Source organism: Lutra lutra, chromosome 6 (genome assembly GCF_902655055.1).
Source record: "Lutra lutra chromosome 6, mLutLut1.2, whole genome shotgun sequence".
Taxonomy (NCBI): Eukaryota; Metazoa; Chordata; class Mammalia; order Carnivora; family Mustelidae; genus Lutra; species Lutra lutra.
This window is the reverse complement of record NC_062283.1, coordinates 99,869,117-99,889,252: the sequence shown is the minus strand read 5'-3', so window position 1 is coordinate 99,889,252 and position 20,136 is coordinate 99,869,117. Positions and strand designations below refer to the sequence as shown.

Here is a 20,136-nt window from a genome sequence, read left to right as displayed (position 1 = left end):
ACCCCTCTCACTCTTGAAAATTTTTTCTATACGTTCACTCAACAAACTTCTATTGCTTTACTCACAAAATATAAATACATAAATAAATAATAATAATAAATAAAAATAAAAATACGTCAAGCTGACCATTAAAAGTTTGTGCACTTTACTGTGGGGGTGTTTTACATTTCAACGACAAAAAAGTTAGTGGTTTTTTTTTTTTTAAGATTTTATTTATTTATTTGACAGAGATCACAAGTAGGCAGAGAGGCAGGCAGAGAGAGAGAGGAAGAGAAGCAGGCCTCCTGCTGAGCAGAGAGCCCAATGCAGGGCTCGATCCCAGAACCCTGGGATCATGACCTGAGCCGAAAGCAGTGGCTTTAACCCACTGAGCCACCCAGGCACCCCAACAAAAAAGTTTTTAAAACAATATTTAAGTGGTGGGGAGGATGGTGCATGGGTGGCTCAGTAGGTTAACTGTCTGCCTTCGGCTCAGGTCATGATCTCGGGGTCCTGGGATCCCCCAGATCGGGCTCCCTTCTCAGTGGGAGTCTGCTTCTCCCTCTCCTTTTGCCCCTCTTCCCCCACCCTGCTTGTGCTCTCTCTCTCTCTCTCTCTCAAATAAATAAATAAAATCCTTAAAAATAAATAAATAAAAATATTTAAGTAGAGGTTTTGGTTTCCATTACTATCTAGACAAACCAGAAGTTTTCCTCTGTCAGGAATACACTCAATGATGCAGTGAATTAAATTATAAATACATGTACTACCTCTTTCTTTCAGATGAGAATCACCTGAACATTTATTAAAATTCTTTTTTCTAGGGCATATATCTGTAGAATACTACAAACACGGTATGGATGCCATGACCTGAATTGTGTCCACCCTTACCACCAAATGAACTTATTTGGAATTAGGATGTTTGGAGATGTGATCCAATTAAGATGAAGTGATACTGGATGTGGGTTGGCCCTAATCCTATGCCAGAACCCTTCTAAGAAGAAAGAAACTTGAACACATAAAGAAGAGAAAGCCATGTGCAGACAATACTACACAAGAATAAGGCCATGTCAGGACAGAGGCAGACCTTGGAGCCACACAGTGCCAAGGACTTCTGGCAACCACCAAAAGTTAGCAAGAGGCAAGGAAGGATTGCCCCTAGAGCCTTCAGAGAGAGCATTGCCCGACTGACACCTTGACTTCAAGACTTCTAGTCTCCACAACTGTGAAAGAATAAATTTGTGTTGTTTTCAGCCATCCGGTTCATGGTAATTTTTAATAGAAGGTGACAGAAAAGGGCTTAACTGCCCCAGCCAGGTCTGGGGTTTAGGCTGCATTCCCAGTAGCAAAGGGGATTGGTGCCCAGGAGGAAGGCAAAAGACCAGTTTTAGAAAAGGGAGCCAAGAAAAAGATCCAAGTATGTGTAGACACTTGATATCTGATAGAAATGGCGAGAAATATGGGTGAAGGACAGGCTAACCATCAAATGGCACAGGGGCAACTCATTCACACATAACTCATAAAGAATCTCTAGGGGTGCCTGGGTGGCTCAGTGGGTTAAAGCCTCTGCCTTCGGCTCGCGTCATGATCCCAGGGTCCTGGGATCAAACTCCACATCGGGCTTTCTGTTCAGCAGGGAGCCTACTTCCTCCTCTCTCTTTCTACCTGCCTCTCTACCTACTTGTGATCTCTATCTTAAATAAATAAAATCTTTTTTTAAAAAGGGGGGGTGAGGGACGCCTGGGTGGCTCAGTTGGTTAAGCAGCTGCCTTCGGCTCAGGTCATGATCCCAGCGTCCTGGGATCGAGTCCCACATCGGGCTCCTTGCTCATCAGGGATCCTGCTTCTCCCTCTGCCTCTGCCTGCCATTCTGTCTGCCTGTGCTTGCTCTCTCTCCCTCTCTCTCTCTGACAAATAAATAAATAAAATTTAAAAAAAAAATTATCAAAAATAAAAAAAAATAAAAAGGGGGGGTGAATCTCTAACACACAATACAGAAATGAATTCTATGTTGATTAAAGATGGATTAATTAATGGGTATCACTAAGGTCTTTTTTTTTTTAAGAGAGAGCACGCACGTGCATGAGTGCAAGTAGGGGGAGGGGCAGAGGGAGAGGGAGAGAGAATCTCAAGAAGGCTCTGGGCTTAGTGTGGAGACCGACATGGGGCTCAGTCTCACGATCCTGAGATCATGACCCGAGCTGAAATCAAGAGTCAGATGCTCAACTGACTGAGGCACCCAGGTGCCCCCAGGTATTACAAAGTTCTTAAAATACGACTGTAAATAATAACCTGGGGAATTCTTGGGCCATGTGGAGAAAACAGTACACTGACAAATAAAGGAACAGATGGAAAAGGAAGAGGGAGGGAGTGAGCAGTAGAGGGGCTTCCAAGTATGTCCTTCCTCAGCTCCTTCCTCCCCCATGACCCTGGGTTGCCATATGGCATCTTCTTATATAGTCCCTCTTTTATATTGAAGTTCCCCCTCTTTTCTTTAAAGATTTTATTTATTTATTTATCAGAGAGAGAGAGAGCACAGGCAGGCAGAGTGGCAGGCAGAGGCAGAGGGAAAAGCAGGCTCCCTGCCGAGCAAGGAGCCCAATGTGGGACTCCATTCCAGGACGCTGGGATCATGACCTGAGCCGAAGGCAGCCGCTTAACCAACTGAGCCACCCGGCATTCCCAAAGTCCCCCCCCTCTTTACATTATGGTTCGGTATCCATCTCTATCTCTATCTGCTACACTCAACCTTGTCACACTCTGCTGAGCCTTCTCCCCATAGGGCTGAGAAAAGTTGACTAAGCCCTCCTACTTCATATGGCCATCACTTGAGTAGGACAGGCTCAGAGTTATAAAGAGTCCATACTCTCCATGGGCAGTAGTCTACACCAAGGCTTGGTGCCCTTTCTGATTTAGAGCTGGGTGGTGAGTTGAACAGGGCACTCTGCATTTTTTGTGTAGGAGGGAGCAAAGAAAATTCTGGCCTGAGGCGGACTTTCATCTGCATCTATCAGGGCCCTGTCACAGGTGGGTGGTGAGAATCCCAAGATTCGGGCAGCGCTCTGACTGGGGTGGGGCAGCTGTAGCACCCTACAGATCTGGTCATTGGGAAGAGACACCTAAGGCTAGGGCAGGAGAGATGTGGCCCGGAGTTCAATCCCTGGGAGGAGGCACCTGGGAAGGGTGTAGCCCTTCCCAACCTCTGGTGACAGTCAAGGCTGTACTGACCATAAGAGAATGGTCTGGACAGCAGCATGAGAAATAGGGTGGGAACATCCAAAGAAGCAGTTATTGTTCCAGGTAGGTTCTAGATAAACATCTAATGATTTCCAACTCAGCCCTGGGTCAGAGCTCCTGGCCTCCGGAGCTGAAGAACCGACCTGAGCATGATCTGAGGCTGCTGAAGGGCCCTGTGTCTTGGGCAGGACCGGTCAGGGTGTGTGAAGCCATCCTACGATGTTGATGATCAAGGCCAGGATGACTCAGAGGGAGACCACCTCTGGTGGGCAGGGTCATTACAGATGACAATCAGTGTATAAAGAAGGCTACTAAAGAGGCATGGAGAGAGGGAGGTGGTGTCCCTCTGACTCACAGAGTGTGTGGGGGGTGGGGGGAGTGTGCCTGATGGGAGAGAGGAGAATGTATTGTGGTAGTGACACTAATTTACTTGTGACTGAGGAAGAGTGAGCATGAGGAGAGTGAGGGAACACGGGGGGAGTGTCTTGGGTGTGGGGGAAAAAAAAAAAGTCACTTAAAATGGAGTCAGAAGCCCTGTAGGGGCACTCTCATACACACATCATTCCTTGCAGGCTGCATAACTAGCAGAGAGGGCAGAAAGATTATTCTTTTTTTAAATTATTTTTAACATATAATGTATTATTTGCCCTAGGGGTACAGGCTTGAATCATCAGGCTTACCCATTTCACAATACTCACCATAGCACATACCCTCCCCAATGTCCATCACCCACCTACCCTATCCCTATCCTCCCCACACACCAGCAACACTCAGTTTGTTTTGTGAGATTAAGGGCCTCTTGTGGTTTGTCTCCCTCCTGATCCCATCTTCTTTCATTTTTTCCTTCCCTACCTCCCATGACTCCCCCACCTGCCTCTCAAATTCCTCATATCAGAGAGATCATATGATAACTGTAGAAAGATCATTCTTAAGCTGACAAGAGAAGGGGCACCTGAGTGGCTCAGTCATTAAGCATCTGCCTTTGGCTCTGGTCATAATCCCTGGGTCCTGGGGTTGAGTCCTGCATCAGGCTGCTTGCTTCTTCTTCTCCCTCTTCCTGTTGCTCCCCTGCTTGTGTTCTCTGTCAAATCAATAAATAAAGCTTTTAAAAATTAAAAAAAAGGAAGATCTCCCCCTACCCTAATAACAACTCACTAACCACCACTTGCCGCAAATAAGAAATCTCCACAACCCCAAATGCTTGCTCTTCTCCAGTAAACCTTTGTTCAAAACAACCCTCCCCAAATTCCTCCTAAACCTTCATCAAAGCTGACCTTCCCTTTCTTTCTTCAGACTTGCCTATGGTTTGCCACAGTTTGCTTGTCTCAACTTGCAATTCCTCTGCTCTTCCTGAATAAACTTGTTTTGCTAATAAAATTAGATATTTGACTTTCAAGGTTTGTATGGGTGAGTGTGAAAGGCAACTACCAACTTGTGTGTGAAAACTTTGCGAAGTTTTGTTGTGTGTGTGCATGTGTGTATGCGTGTGTGTAGTGTTTCCCAGCAGTGTCTTGAAATGATGAGGGAGCAGGAGGCTGGCTGAGGACAAAGCAAAAGCTGGCACCTTGCACCCCCTCTCCACCCGCTCCCCTCAGTAATGTGTGTGACATTCCTCAGGCACCCCTGACTGCCATAAGCGAGAAACAAATAGTTAACTTGCAGAGATCACAGTCCTGCAAAACAGGAGTCTCCCTTGGTTTACCAATGTCCTAGAGATTTACAACAAAGAAGCTATCTAACAATAATACAATTTCCAGAGGCAAATAACTCAGTTCCTCAAGCCCTAAATAAAGTTAAATTTCTCCTAAACCCAAATCTCACTAACAAGGACATTTGATAGGAGGAATGTGAAACTTTATCTCTAGATCTCCAAGATAGTGTCGAGAATCATTCCCAAGCATATGGCCCACTGATATACATCTAAAGGGTCTCACAACAAGATTTTTACTACTAGTAATGAATAACCTTTCTCCCAACAATAGCTAGCCCCTCAAGGTCCTGGAGACCTTGCTTCCAAAATTCCTTAGAGACTAACATCACCCCCTTTGTCCTCACCTACCTGACTCCTGTGTACATAATCAGCCACTCCTCAGGATAACCGCACAGTAGCTCTTCCTGCCCACAGGTCCTGTCCCCGTGCTTTAATAAACCACCATTTTGCACCAAAGATGTCTCAAGAATTCTTTCCTGGTCATCGGCTCCGGACCCCAGCCCACCGAACCTCACCTAGGTTCTAGAACTTCATCAGAAAGATTGTATCTTTGTTTCTGGACAGGTCCAGCATGGGATGGAAGGGGAAGGTGCGGTAGATGTCTGCCAAGTGAAGGAGTGGGATGAACTTGGGCAGGACCATGTGTGTACAAGGAAGTGTGTGTCATGTGAGAGGAAAGTTCCTGGAGATTGCAGTGGAACTAAGTTGAAATCTTTTGTGTAGAAGAATTTTGCAGAAGGCGGGCAGGACTTTGTATAGTAGGAGTGTGTACAGAGTGTAAGGAAGGAAAGGTATGTGGGGAGGGGAGAACAAGTGTGTTTTTTAGGGGGTGCGGATTGAGAGTGTCAGGCAAGTGGACTCAAGGGGAGGGGAGAAAGGATATGTGGTGGAGAGGGTATGAGGAGACCTCTGTACCGGAAGGCATTGTGAGGGGTGATTTGTGCGCGTGTGGAAGGAGGGTGAGTAAGAAACAGGAAGTCTATGTAGGGGGATATGTTTATTTGCGGGGCTTTGGGGTGCACACTGTGTGGAGCCATGCAGTCAGGGTGGAGGGTGGGTGATAGTGTGAAATGCGGGAGGTAGGGGTGCATGCGTGTCTGACAGCAGAGGTCTAAGTGTGGAAAGTGAATGAACACTGGTGTGGGAAGGGCAGGGTCATTATGGATGACAATTAGTGTAGAAAGAAGGCTACTAAAGAGGCATGGGGTGTGGGGTGGTCTCCCTCTGACTCATCCTGCCCTTGATTATCAACAAAGTAGGATGGCTTCACAGTGAAATTATAATGGAACCCAAAGTGGGGACGGACAGTGTCACATTCCTTTGATTCTTGGAGGTTTCTTTGTGTGTGTGTTTTGGGAGAAGAAGAGGGGGAGAGTGGTTTGGCTTGATTTCCAAAAAACCCTACCCAACAAAGGCTAAGGGAGCAGTTGCCACGTGGTGCCCCAGAGTTTGGCAGTGCTCAGCCCACAGAGTGGGTCCCACCCATGCCCAGTGACTGAACTGGTTTGTCCGCCCTGCTAGTGTCTGCTCCTCAGAGTCTGCCTGTTGCCTGAGCAGTGATAGTCTCTTCAATCCTCTTATCCTCCAAAGGGCAGAAGGGGGGGTACACTCCTGCCCCACAAGAAAGTAGAGGGGGGCCGGGGCACCTGGGTGGCTCAGCAGGTCATGATCCCAGGGTCCTGGGATGGAGTCCCACCTGAGGCTCCCTGCTCCGAGGGGACCCTACTTCTCCCTCTGCCTCTGATTCTCCCCTTCCCCACACACACACACACACACTGGTGCTCTCCCTTGCTCTCTCTTTTTCTCTCTCTGAAGTGTAAAATGTAGGGTGGGGGTGGAAATACCAATGGGGGGGGCTGTGCATGTGTTGTGTGTGAGGAAAGGAACGTGCAGAAATAGAGTGGAGAGAGGGTGGAGGAGGCGAGCTGATTGGAAGTGGGCTAAGGGGAGGTACGGAGGCAAGGGGGGAGAAGGGAAAACGGCTGCTGGAAGTGAGGCAGGGCAGCCGACAGGTGCCAGTCCGAACCCCACTGGGGACCCAGCCCTCCAGCCCTCGCCCCTCTCCAGGCCCGCCCTCCCCATCGCTGTTCGCCCACTTTCTTGGGGATACTTCCTGTTCTCCGTCCCCACCTCCTTCTATGCCCCTCACCCTGCTCCCCAACCCCTCTCCCTTTCCACTTTACTCCTCCTCCCCAGATTTTCTCTGGTCTCCTGTCTCCGGTTAGTCCTCAGCGCCCCCAGCGGGAGAAACGGGGACGAGGGGTACTGGGGAAAGGGGGACGGCTGACCCGCGGGCCGCACCCTTAGACACTCACGGCCACTTGCGTCCCGGGGCGCCCTCCTGGAGCGGCAACAGCGGCGGGGTGGGCGAGGGAGAGGATTCTGGACCCTGGGCCAGAGCCGGTGGACGGCTCTCCCGGCCGGCCGTACCCTTACGGAGGCTTTATTCACACTAAACCCAGGCGCGGTCCCGCCCTCAGGGAAAATCCGAGGCAAGCCAGCACACACACCCCACCCACGCCCGGTCATCCTCCTGGCACCTCAGGGCTGGCCTCCCAGCTCTCCTGAAACTCTCTTCCTGGCCAGAAACCAATAGACTCCAGGGTACTTATGGAAGAGTATTTGTGTACTTTCTGCTTCGTGCTTACTTTTTTCGGCTAGGTTATTAGGAGCAGATACTGTGGGGACCTTCCCTGCGTTGACACTATTCTCCCAACATAGTTGATGCCTTCCCCAAACGTTGTTAGATCTACTGTGCAGACATCCGTATGTACACTGAGTGAGCATTTTGGGAAAGGATGCCTTTCTCCTCCGCACCAGTCCTGCCTTCCAGAAGCATGGTACCTGGTATCACAGACGCTAAGATTCTAATTCCTTTCTTCCCTGTCTTAGTCCCTTGAGACTACTGTGACAAACTGCCACAGACTGGTGGCTTATAAACAACAGAAAATGTCTCCCCACAGTTCTGGCCTCTGGGGAGTCCAAGATCAAGTCTCTGGCAGGTGTCTGGTGAGGGTCTGCTACTTGGTTGGTAGAGAGCTGTCTTCTCACTGTGCCTTCACGTTGTAGAAGGTTCCAGGGAACTCAGGGCCGTTCAGGGTCTGTCCTCCTGGCCTAGTCACTTCCCCAAGGCCCCACCATCCAATACTCCCACTGCAGGCAGATCCCCTAACCCAATAACTGATGGATAGGTCACCTGGAATTCCTGAAATCTAAGTGCACAGTTATGCCTCTGGCCTTTTGTTCATGCTCATCCCTGCCTAGAATTCTTTTTCTCCATATGCACTACCTGGTCAAGTCCTAATAATCCTTGAAGACGCACTCAAAAAATCACCTGCTATGAAGACTTTCCACCTCTTCTAGACAGAATGCATCACCCCCTTTCTGAGCTTTGAAAGCCCTGAGCCCAGAAAATGTCCCATTGTGTCCTAATTGGGCTATGTGTCTGTCTCTGTTGATTCATGAGCTCCTTGCTAATGGGCCCATCTCTTATCTGCTTGTGTGTCCCAGAAAACGGTCAGTGACTATTCATGACAGAGGATCGGTAAATTTGGAAAGAACAAAGTGTTTTCATTAAACTGAAAACACCAGGATCTGGGAGCAACTTCTTTTTGGGACTCAAGGCTAGATAAGGATTTTCATTTTCTGTTCGCTTTCTCAACACTCCCATCCACACCTCCATCATCTGCCTTAGGTCTGTGAATTGAGTAATCTCAGCAATTGTCTCTTGCCAAATATAATTATGAAACAGTTGTTAGGAGAACACCAGATACTGGGAAGACAGGAGGGTGGTGGAGAGAAGGTGGCCCCCTGCTTGTTGGAAATTACACCCATTTTTTTTTTTTTTTTTTGCCAGACTCAGAAGACACTGTGGAGATTACATCCTTGATTAAGAATCAAGGTGAGAAAAAAAGAAAAAAAAAAAAAAGAATCAAGGCGAGACACCTGGGTGAATCAGTCAGTTGAGCTTCCAACTCTTGATTTTGGCTCAGGTCATGATCTCAGGGATGTGGGAAGCCTACTTAAGATTCTCTCCCTCTGCCCCTCAACAAACTGAAGTGTGTGTGTGTGTGTGTGTGTGTGTGTGTGTGTGTGTGTGTGTGTATAAAATATACAAAATTTATATAAAATATATATTTTTATTAAAATATATACCTCATGGTCACGGGGGAGATACTCGGGGAAAAATTAGTAACTCCTTAAGGGGGCTTAAAAGCCAGGATTAAGTGGCATATTTAATAGGGAAAAGAGGAGCAGGGATGTGGGACTTTTAGGAGAGAGTAGCTGATTTTTTAGAAAAGATGAATGAACCCTCAGAAGAGCAGATAAGAGATATAATAGTTTGTGACAGAGCTATCTATCTAGGTGTGTTGTGGACTTCTAGTCTCCACTCTTATGATGGGTAATTGCCTCCTAATTGCCAGGAGATTGTTGACATGTGAGTTCCTTTTGAAGTATCTGTCTTTAGACAAACGGGGGTTGGGAGGTGGGAGGGGAGTTCAGAGACAGCCTCTCCCTGCATTAGCTGTTTCTCAAAATAAACAATATGTCAAAGCAGTAAATCCGAGGGTGCCATATTCTACCACCCTTCACACCATACACAAAAAAATAACCCAAATTGGATATATATGTAAGGGATAAAGCTATGAAAGCATTAGAAGAAAACATAGGAATAAATCTGTGAGAGCTTGTTTGGAAACACCTTCTTAAATACACCAATAGCACAAGTAACAACAACAGCAAAAGATTAAATTGACTTCCTCATAATTTAAAACACTTGTGCTTCAAAGAGACCATCAAGAAAGTAAAAAAGACAACCTACAGAAGGAGATAAAATAATTGCAAATCGTCTATCTGGTAAGACTGGTATCCAGAATGTATAAAGAACTCTTACATAGGAAAATATGGAGGTCATAGCCCAGTTTAAAAATGGGACAAGGATTGGAGTATGCATTTCTCCAAAGAAGTGTATAAATGGACAATAAACACATGAAAATTCCTTAATATGGCTGGCCACCAAGGAAATGCAAATCTAAACCACAAAGAGATACCACTTCACATCTCCTAGCATGGCTCGCATTGAGAAGACAGGACACTGACAAGTGCTAGAGAGGATGTGGAGAAACCAGAATCCTCCCATGTGGCAGCGGAGGAGGGCGATGGAGTCAGTGTGGGCGATGGTGTGAGTCGAGGGGTCCACGCATGCGGGGTAAACCCGTGCGTCTGGGACTGTGGCGGTTCAAGGGTGAAGTGTGGAAACCAATATGGATGAGGAGCAGGTAGGGAATGTTGCTGGACAACCACAGGTGGGGGTCTGCTCCTTCTGCTACCCTTCTTTTTTAGAGTTTCTCTTCTGAAGGTGATATCCAAACCTGCATAGCGATTAACAGCTTTTCCTTGGATGGTTCTGGTTCCCTCATCTTTTGTATTCCACAGGGTCTACATCCAATAAACCACTTGCCTCTTAACTATTTTCATTCCTATGCTGTTTCATTTCCTCTTCTACATTTTTTTTTCTTAAGTACTTGCCCTGGGGATTACAGTTAGCATGGCCACCTAAACCATTCTAGTTCAGAGTAACACCAACCTTGCTCCATTATCCTTTAATTCCCTCTCCCTCTTTTTACCATCATTGTTATACAGATGACCTCTTTATACATTTTAAACCTCTTCTGAGGAGAGGAATTTTTTCAAATGAACTTTGCTTTGTAAAACCAAGCAGGTTTATCACTGGTGCGTATGCAATTGTCTTTTAAATCAAATGGCAAATATACAGACATCAAATGGTTATGTTGTAAACTTGAAATTGATACAATGTTGTATGTCAATTATGTCTCAATTTTTCTAAAAATCAACAGGAAATAAACAATAACAGTGTTGCCTGGTGGCTCAGTTGGCTAAGTGTCCGCTTTCAGCTCAGAACATGATCCCAGGGTCCTGGGATTGAGCCCCTCATCGGGCTCTCTGCTCAGTGGGGAGTCTACTTCTCCCTCTGCCTGCTGCTCCCCTTTCTTATGCTCTCTGTGACAAATAAATAAAATCTTAAAAAAAAATTAATTACAAACAAGAGTAAATGTGTAGTGTCTGTCATGTTTACTATGTAGCTACTTCTACCATTGCTGTTTATGTCTTCATATGGATTCAAGGTACTGCCTAGAGCTTAGGCTTAGGTTTGGGACTTCAGACTCACTCAGTGACTGTGGAAAATGCTGGCCCCTTTATAAGCTAGAATGGACAAAGTCACACATGGTCTGTTCATGGGCCCAGCCCGCTGGGTGTTCTAGCAGCTGCATGAGTCACCCTTCCTGCCCACAAGTAGCATACCATTTATGGAACATGCTCCAACAGGAATTTGTGGTCCTTCTGCCAGGCCAGGGTGGAAACATGCTCTCAGACAGAGGTTATCCAATTTTACTAGTCGGGAACGTTAGATGTAGTTCCAGACTCCTTCAGACACACTGACCCTGAGTCATCTGGGCAAATAATTCCCTTTTCCCAGAGAGAAAACCCTGCACATAGTCTATAGTTACTTTCTTTGAAGTTTGTTTGTTGCAAGGTAACTTGGGGAGACCCTGGGTCTGGGGTCCTTGACCCAACCCATCCCAAGGAGTCACTGAAGGTTCTTGGTCTTATCCTGAGAATAATTCAAGGACAGACATTCAACACAGAGGACGAATGACACAAGCAGGAAAGTTTACTAAAGAGATTCTCTCAAAATGTGAGAGCGGGCAAGAGAGTGAGAGAGAGAGAATGCACAGGGGTTGGTTTTCTATCATTACTGACAGTTGTTAACTAAGGGTGAAATTTATTAGTTGGTATGGTGATGCAGGGTTTCCTGCTTTTTCTTCTTGTTTGGTCAGGGGTTTCTTGTCGTGGGCACCCACCATCTTGGGTCTGGCTGGTTTGATCCGGCCCCTTGTGAAGTGCAGCCAGGCAGGCTCCTGACATTCCTGATAGCTCCTGAGAGCTCCCCCTGACTTCCTGATTGGTGGCCTCCAGGTAGATGGTTGAAAACTGATGGCTGACTCTAACATATTTGATCTAGTTAAAGGAAGGTCAGTGGTGCAGCCCACTTACTGGGCGTCAGGAAGGCCCTAGCATCAGACTCACAAGGTATCATCAAAAGGGTATGACTTGCATTTTAAATAACCAGCAGAATGCCAGGCACACAGTGAAAAACCTAAATATGGGAGGGACAGATGGTATTTTGCATTGTTATCCTCCGAAATTCTTGTTGAAATCCTCAACATAAAGGTATTAGGTGAGTCATTCAGAAGTAATTAGGATAGGAGGCTGCCTCTCACTGCTGGCTATAAAAAGACAAGGAAGTGCTTGCTGTCTCCTGCTGCAATCTGCCAGGTTGAAGACACAAGGAGAAAACTGCCCTCTGCAAGCTAGGAAGGGGGCCTCACTGAACAGAGGATCTGTTAGTGTTTTGATCTTGAACTCCCCAGCCTCAGGAACTGTAAGAAATAGACACTTGCTTTCTAAGCTTCCTGACATGTGCAATTCTGTTATAGCAGCCTGAGCTGGCTAAGATGGTTGGATGGAATGGGAGGGGGCAGCTGTAAAAGTGAGGGCGGAACAGGCTGAAAAGCATTAAGTCTTCAGAGGCACTTGCAAGAGAAAAATGACATGAGAAACGTCACAGTGACACCAAAGCTTTGTTCTTGGACTGATCTGCACAACTCAAAAACCAGAACCCCAAGACTTTCTAGAATAATAAACTACTTGGCTTTTCTTGGGTCCACAATTTCGGGTTCCAACAAGATTGTTGGACTCAAGATTGTCAACCTGTCTTTGATGATAGACCAGGTGCCATGTGTCTCCAGCTACTTTGATTAACCTGTGTGCACTGGTAAGTGTGAATCTCAATCAGTTATGAGGGAAGAGATCCAGTAGACAAGGAAGGGGGTGGGAAAGGGGAGAGAGAGAAAATGTGGGAAGATAGAGGAGGAAATGGGAAGATCAGGGAGGGAAGAAGAGGCAGTTTGGGAAGACAAGAAGTTGGTGGCAGCATGGGAGAGTGGGGGAGGGGAAAGGAACTCACTTCACTGCCAACGGTCCCACTTACACTAGAAGTGGTTTTGAGGAGAGTGGGGAGGAATTTTTTCAAGTGAACTTTGCTTTGTAATGTCTTCTCTCTTTTCTTAAATGAGTCATCTTATTTGGAACACGTACAAAACTCTCCCTCAGCACTCCTTGCTTTTGTCAGATTCCTGCAGGACTGTCAGCCATCTTGGTATGACAACATTGGGAAATGCCCCACATCCACTTCCTGCAGCATGCTATCCAAAGGTGCCCCTTGTCAGGAATGTTGCCAGTATCTTACACTGCAAGTTTTCTTTTGTTATTGCCGCTGTTGGTACAAGCCTGGAAGACAGTGGGCTGTGAGTGTCCTGGGATCTGGGCACCTGGCTGGGGAGAGGGAAGACAGGAAAAAAGAGCTTCCCCACATTTCAGGCAAGTGCCAACCTGTCCATGTGCTCTGAAGGACCAGAACCCCAGGCTAAGGCACTCCCCTTGTACAGTGCTCCCATGGGGCAGCTCTCCCTCTCCTGCAAGTTCCCACCTTCTATTCCAGGAATCCTCTCCTGGTTACCCCCAGGAGCCATCATGAGTTTGGCATGTGTCCTACAGTGTCTTTTTTTTTTTTTTTTAACTTTCTGTTGAAAGTCCTGTCTGGTCAGCTAGATTTTAAGTCTCAGGAGGACAGACAGTATTGTAATTTTTCTACCTAAGAACTTGACAGATGTCACTAAAAGTATTTGTCAGGTGTATCCTCCTGGTAAAAGTATGTGTCCCTGAGGGTCCATGGCAGGTAACATCATAGTACTTTCCTAAAGCTCAGACAGTAAAAAGGATACAGAAGTGGAGGGGGCTGGGATGGAGATCCCCTTCCTTCCCTCTGCAGTAAGCCTTTCAGAGGGAATCTTGTGGCCCCAGCTGTCTTTTTCTTTCACAGATGCTCACTCTCTCTGCCTTAACCTCACTGTCAAATCTCAATCCAGACCTAGACACCCCTGGTATGTAGTGCAGGGTTCAGTGAATAAAAAGCCATTCCTTCAGTATGACAGTGACAGCAGCAAGTTCAGACCTTTGGGTCTCCTGGGGCAGAAGGTGAATGCCACCAAAAAGCATGGACACAACTGACCCAGACGCTGGGAGAGGTGGGGCAAGAGCTCAGGATGATCCTGCCTGACATAAAACTGGAGAACAGCATGACCAGGGATAAGTAGGGAGGGAGCTGAGGAGAGGAGGCAGTCAGCAAGAGAGGGAAGGAACATGTGCAGGGAAGGGGCTTCTGCACAAGAACTCAACATTGGCCCTACCTCAGAGACACGCTGGACCTCGCGAGAGATCATGGAGCTAAGAGTCCAAGCTGATGACTTTGTGTGTGGATTGCAGCTCCTCCCACCCTGGACAACCAGTGGTGTTGTCAGCATGAAGCACAATGGTGCCCCACTGCATCCTGGCGCTTCAACATCAATGGACAGGCGGCCCTCCTCTTTGATACGATGAATGTGACCTGGACAGTCATGAACCCTGGAGCCAGAGGTGTCAAGGAAGAGTGGGAGGACAAGGGACTGGCTGACTATTTCAGGAGGATCTCCATGGGAGACTGCAATCACTGGCTCGGGGAACTCTTAGAACACTGGGAGAAAGTGCTGGAACCCCCAGGTAAATGAGCAGGGTGAGGAGGTTGCTCTCCTTAAAGGTCAAATGCCTTCCTTCCCTGTGTGGATAGGAGTATGGGTATGCAATTGATTTGACGGGTTAGTCAACTAACTGAGTTCTTGGTGGACTGGAGAGGCATTGACCACCATAGACCCTCCCATTGTGCTCCTTTCCATCCCCCTCCCTCCAAGCAGGGGCCCCCTTCCCCGCTAACCAATGATCCAGTCACCCTGAACTACTAGGTGATCCCTGAGTCTACAACCTACATTGTGCTTCCAGCCTTCTCTTCTTCCTCTGTTTTACTTATCCTTTAACCAGCACTAAAGTGACATCTGAGGAAGCCCTTTCCATCTCCCCCAGACAGAATGAAGCACCCTCAGTTCAGAATGAAGCACCACCCTCAAAAAGCTCTGCCTACAGTGAACATGTCACACTCTATGATAATCAGATGGACATCAGCTGTGTCCCTCAGTAGAAATATAAGCTCCATGAGTATAGGGCATAGCCCTACATTCCTCCTTAGACCCCAGGATCTGATAGAGTGGCTGCCACATCATGAATCAATAAATTTGGGGGTGACATAGACTGCCTGGGGCAAGTAGGAGCTCAGGAAGGCATTTTATTATTTTTTATTGAAATATAACTAACATACAGAATATATTAATTTCACATGTATAATATATAATAATATATAATATATAATATTATATTATATTATAATATAATTTCACATGTATAATATATAATAATATAATGAATAGTGATTCAACAATTTTATACATTACTCAGTGCTCATCAGGATAAGTGGATTTTTTTTAAAGATTTTATTTATTTATTTGACAGACAGAGATCACAAGTAGGCAGAGAGGCAGGCAGAGAGAGAGAAAGGAGGAAGCAGGCTCCCTGCTGAGCAGAGAGCCCCATATGAGGAATCTGGGATCATGACCCAAGCCAAAGGCAGAGGCTTTAACCCACTGAGCCATCCAGGCGCCCTGGGATAAGTGGATTCTTAAGCCCCTTTACCTGGCAAGGATCCCCTCTGGCGGATCATCAGGAAGGTATTTTTTTAGGTTGAACAGGACTTTCACTTTTTGTTTGTTTTAGCACCGTCAATAAATGTCTCAGAACCCAAGTCTTCATCCATCCGGGAAACTCCAAGGTTGTTTTAGTAATCTTCATCAGCTCAGTCTGGATCTTCTTTGGCATTTCTATGAAATAAAGTAAGTGTGCAGCAGGCTGCCTCTGGCTATGGGAGAGGACGAAGTCTAGTAAAGACTTGGGAGAGGTGCGCCATGGGTCTCACCCAAGTCCTTCCACTGATCCATCTCTACACAGAAATGATGCCCTTTCTTAGTGTTGAGCCCCACACCCCACACTAGAGCTGGGGTTACTCTGTTGTGGAGAGGGTGGAGGCTGGTCCAGGAGGCACCATAGTGCAGTAAGGGGAGGGGCAAACCAGTGTCTACTCCTAAAGGGGGGCAGGGTTTCAGATCCACATCCTGGGTGGGGTATTGTCTTTTTGCACTCTATCCTAGGATTCCCCCAGGTTTTTGATGAAAGAATTGTTTGCTCTCTGAGGATAGCATGATATACTCAACAATCTTTGTTATGTCATAATGGTTGTTCCATAATCAGAGGTTTCTTCTCTGGACCATGACATAGCTAAAGCGTTAGACCAACCCTTGCTGGCAAAAACTGACATTAATGACGATCTGACTGCCAATCCAATACACGGTCTTCTACCATGGGTGGGCTTACTGAGAGGCTAATGAGTCTTCAGCTTCAGAACCCTTTAGGGGCGCCTGGGTGGCTCACTCGTTAAGAGTCTGCCTTCGGCTCTGGTCATGATACCAGGCCTTGGGACCGAGCCCCACATTGGGCTCCCTGCTCAGTGAAGAGCATGCTTCTCCCTCTCCCATTCCACCCCCGCTGCTTGTGTTCCCTCTTTCACTCTTTTTGTCAAATAAATAATATCTCCAAAAAAAGAACCATTCCTTTACTCGGCCTCCTCTCCCATGGCCCTTGAACGAGCCCTGCAATGTGCTGACTTGGTCATTTTGAAAAATTGGTAAAAGTAAGCTATTTGCTCACGATCATTTAGGCCTGTTAGTTTTACTCTGATGCTCTTTCCATCATCCCCCCATGTCAGGTGGACCTGGAGAGGCTGCTGGCATTTTTTTTTTTTTAAATTCAGCTGAGAGGAAAATGAGCTAGGGATATATTTATATTGGTTTAGTGAGAAATGTTTATGTGTTCACACACACTTCCTTGTGCGGATAAATTATTGCTGTGTGGAAACCACAGGTCTGCCCCGCCAACTGACTAGATGTCATAACACAAAGGTACAAGGCCACACGGCAAAGTGACAATGTGGGAATTAACTTATCTGTTTACATACTAATATGGCCTATAGCACCTGGCTTAGTTGCAAGGATAAATAATAATGTGATGTATTTACAAATGAAACACTATGTAGAAATCAATAAAAAGTACACTGCTGCACAAAATATGAATGATTCCCATAGATAGGAAATTCAGAGGAAAATATCAGACACAGAAGAATATATACTCTGTGTTTCTATTTATGTAAATTTCAAAATCGACTAAACTGATCCTCGGTAATAGAAGTCAGAATAGCAGACCCTGATTGGGAAATGATCCATAACTTGATCTGACAGGTGATTATGCAGATGCAGTTCACCTTTAATAAGACATCAAGCTGACCATTAAAAGATTTATACACTTTCCTTTATGAGAATATTACATTTCAACAAAAAAAGTCTTTAAATATCTTAAGTAGATATTTCAGTTTTCGTTAATGTCTTCACAAGCAGGTAGTTTTCTTGCCAGGAATATCCTCGATGGTGAATGAAATTATAAATACATTATACATTTTTTCTGAATAGAATCAGATATATATACAGTGAAAAACAGAGACACAGATGGACAGAGAGAACTATTACATGCCAGACAGCGTCAGAGCCCACTGACTAGTCCCCTATCTATATTACTGCTCTAACCTTCCAAATTTATTTCTTTTTCCCATTGCTGTCATCATCCTCATAATGTCCTCCCCAGGTTCACCCAGACCTCACAAACTGAAGTGAAGCAATTTCAAAAAATTGGCAGCTCTGGGGTTAAAGTCACAGTTCCTGGGGCTCTCTTTGGAGTCCGAAGTTAAGATTCCCTTTTTTTTTTTTTTTTAATTTTATTTATTTATTTGAGAGAGAGAGAACGTGTGTGTGGTGATAGATAGAGAGAAAGAGAGAGGGCACAGGAGCAGAGGGAGGGGCAGACGGAGAAACAAACTCCGCACTGAGCATGCAGCCCAACATGGGGCTCAATCCCAGCACACTGGGATCACGGACCCAAGCCAAAGGCAGACGCTTAACTGATGGAGCCACCCAGGCCCTTCCAAGATAAAAGATTTTGATGACAAAAATAACCCGCTCCATCTATGAATTAACAAGGAGCAATGTTACTGCTGTAGGAAATGACTCAAATCTTTGAGCTGTTCAAAAGAATACTAATGTTCAGTCTTCTCTGTTTTTATTTAAGAATTTTTTAAAAGATTTTATTTATTTATTTGACAGAGATCACAAATAGGCAGAGAGTGGGGAGGGAGGAGCCGGCTTGAGTCAAAGGCAGAGGCTTAACCCACTGAGCCAACCAGGTGCCCCAAGTCTTCTCTGTTTTGCATGGGCCCTGAAGTGAAAGGTAAGCTTACCGCATAACAGCATCCAAACATGCTGGAGTCAGACAGGGGCCACTGTCCAGGAAGAGTCCATGTTGTGAGTGGTACAGTAGCAGCCAGAACCCAGGGCATGTATGTACCAAGACTTGGAGCATGGTGGGCCCAGCTGCTCTCTTCCCAGGGTAGGGGAGGCCATGCACAGAGTTGTAGGCCCCCAGGTCTGCCTTTAAGCCCCCTGGTGGAATGTGTGCCCAAGGAAGACTTACCTGTCTCAGCCCAGCTGGCTGGAATTTAGGCAGCATGCCCAGCCATGAAGGGGAGCAATGAACAGGGAGGGAGGCAGGTGACCAATTTTAGAAATTAGGGCTCAACATCGAGGGCTTAAAGGAAGCTGGGCCTCCATGGACATTTGGGGTTTTGAACTCAGCCAGCTTATTTCTGGCTGTGTGAGCCTGCTGTTAAAGGGCTACAGGTCTGGACAGGGACAGAGCAGGATTCAGCAGGGGAATGTCGCCCAAGCTGAGCTGAGGGGAGGTGGGAAGCAGGGCAGGCCCAGGAAAACAAATGTTAGAGAAAAGGAGGAAAAATGTATCCTCCTCTGCTTCCTCCACCTTTGGGCAGAGCCTCCCTGCTCACCAGTCCCCTTTGTTTCTGGGAATGCAGACTCTATAGGTCTTGCCATCAGAGGGAAGATCAACACCTGAGTAAAAAAAGAGCTTTGTGTGCCGCTGACGTAATGCATTCCTACTTTGCTGTCTTTGGCATTTCTTGACATTACTTTTGCTGATGAGACAGAAGAGAGAGGAGATTAGCCAAAACTAAATGATGAGGAAAAGAGCTGGTGGGAATTTCTTTTTCCTCTTTAGTCGGAAGACGGTTCCAGTGCCAGGATGCAAGGCTCCGCACTCCAGAGCCCCCCCAGTGTCTGACAGTAGCTGCTGCTTCTGTTCTTTCATTCCCATTGTGGCCCCAAAGTGTCAAGAGATTCAGAAAGACTTTGATACCGCATGACTGTCCCAACATATCTTCACACTCATCAACTGTTTCAAGGAGTTGTGAATTTCAGGATGAAAAGTTCTCCCTAATATTCCTTCCCAGGTAAAGCCTCTTTCTGCTAGTGGTTCACCCTGGACATAGGCATGACTGGCAGACTGTAGGACCAGGCTGTAAGGAAGGGGGCTGGACTCTGGAAAACAGTATGGACGTTCCTCAAAAAGTTGAAAATAGAGCTACCCTATGACCTAACAATTGCACTCCTGGGGATTTACCCTAAATCACAAATTTAGTGATTCGAAGGGGCATGCACCCCAATGTTTATAGCAGCAATGTCCACAATAGGCAAACTATGGAAAGAGCCCAAATGTCCATCAACAGATGAATGGATAAAGAAGATATGGTGTGTGTGTGTGTGTGTGTATATATATATATATATATACACACACAATGGAATATCACTCAGCTATCAAAAAATGAAATTGTGCCATTTGCAATGACGTGGATGGAACTAGAGGGTATTCTGCCGAGCGAAATAAGTCAATCAGAGAAAGACAATTATCATATGATCTCACTCATATGTGGAATTTAAGAAACAAAACAGAGGATCATAAGGGAAGAGAGGAAAAAATAAAACAAGATGAAACCAGAGAGAGAGACAAACCATAAGAGACTTTTAATCATAGGAAATAAACTGAGAGTTGCTGGGGGGGTGGTGAAGGGATGGGCGAATTGGGTGATGTAATGAGCACTGGGTATTATATAAGACTCATGAGGGGCACCTGAATGACTCAGTCAGTTAAGCATCTGCCTTCAGCTCAGGTCATGATCTCAGGGTCCTGGA

The 20,136-nt window shown here is 46.2% G+C and overlaps 2 protein-coding genes and 1 long non-coding RNA gene across 3 annotated transcripts in view; 2 read left to right on the top strand and 1 right to left on the bottom strand.

Moving 5' to 3' along the window:
- Window positions 1–7,305, bottom strand: part of LOC125102879 (UL16-binding protein 1-like) — a 34,807-nt gene extending 27,502 nt beyond the window's left edge. The window contains exon 1 of the mRNA XM_047734483.1: window positions 7,243–7,305. The gene's annotated coding sequence lies outside the window, so the exon portion shown is untranslated. The remainder of the gene's footprint in view (window positions 1–7,242) is intronic.
- A 5,743-nt stretch (window positions 7,306–13,048) lies between these two features.
- LOC125101639 (retinoic acid early transcript 1E-like) lies at window positions 13,049–14,616 on the top strand. Its single transcript, XM_047732013.1, is given in 4 exon segments — window positions 13,049–13,317; window positions 13,893–14,059; window positions 14,062–14,146; window positions 14,336–14,616. Coding segments are annotated over 4 exon segments (663 nt in total). The 5' UTR covers window positions 13,049–13,187.
- Window positions 14,617–15,621: 1,005 nt separating this feature from the next.
- On the top strand, window positions 15,622–19,692 carry LOC125103308 (uncharacterized). Its single transcript, XR_007128351.1, has 3 exons — window positions 15,622–15,825; window positions 18,199–18,322; window positions 19,166–19,692. It is a non-coding gene; the product is annotated as an uncharacterized LOC125103308 (long non-coding RNA).
- Window positions 19,693–20,136: the final 444 nt, after the last annotated feature.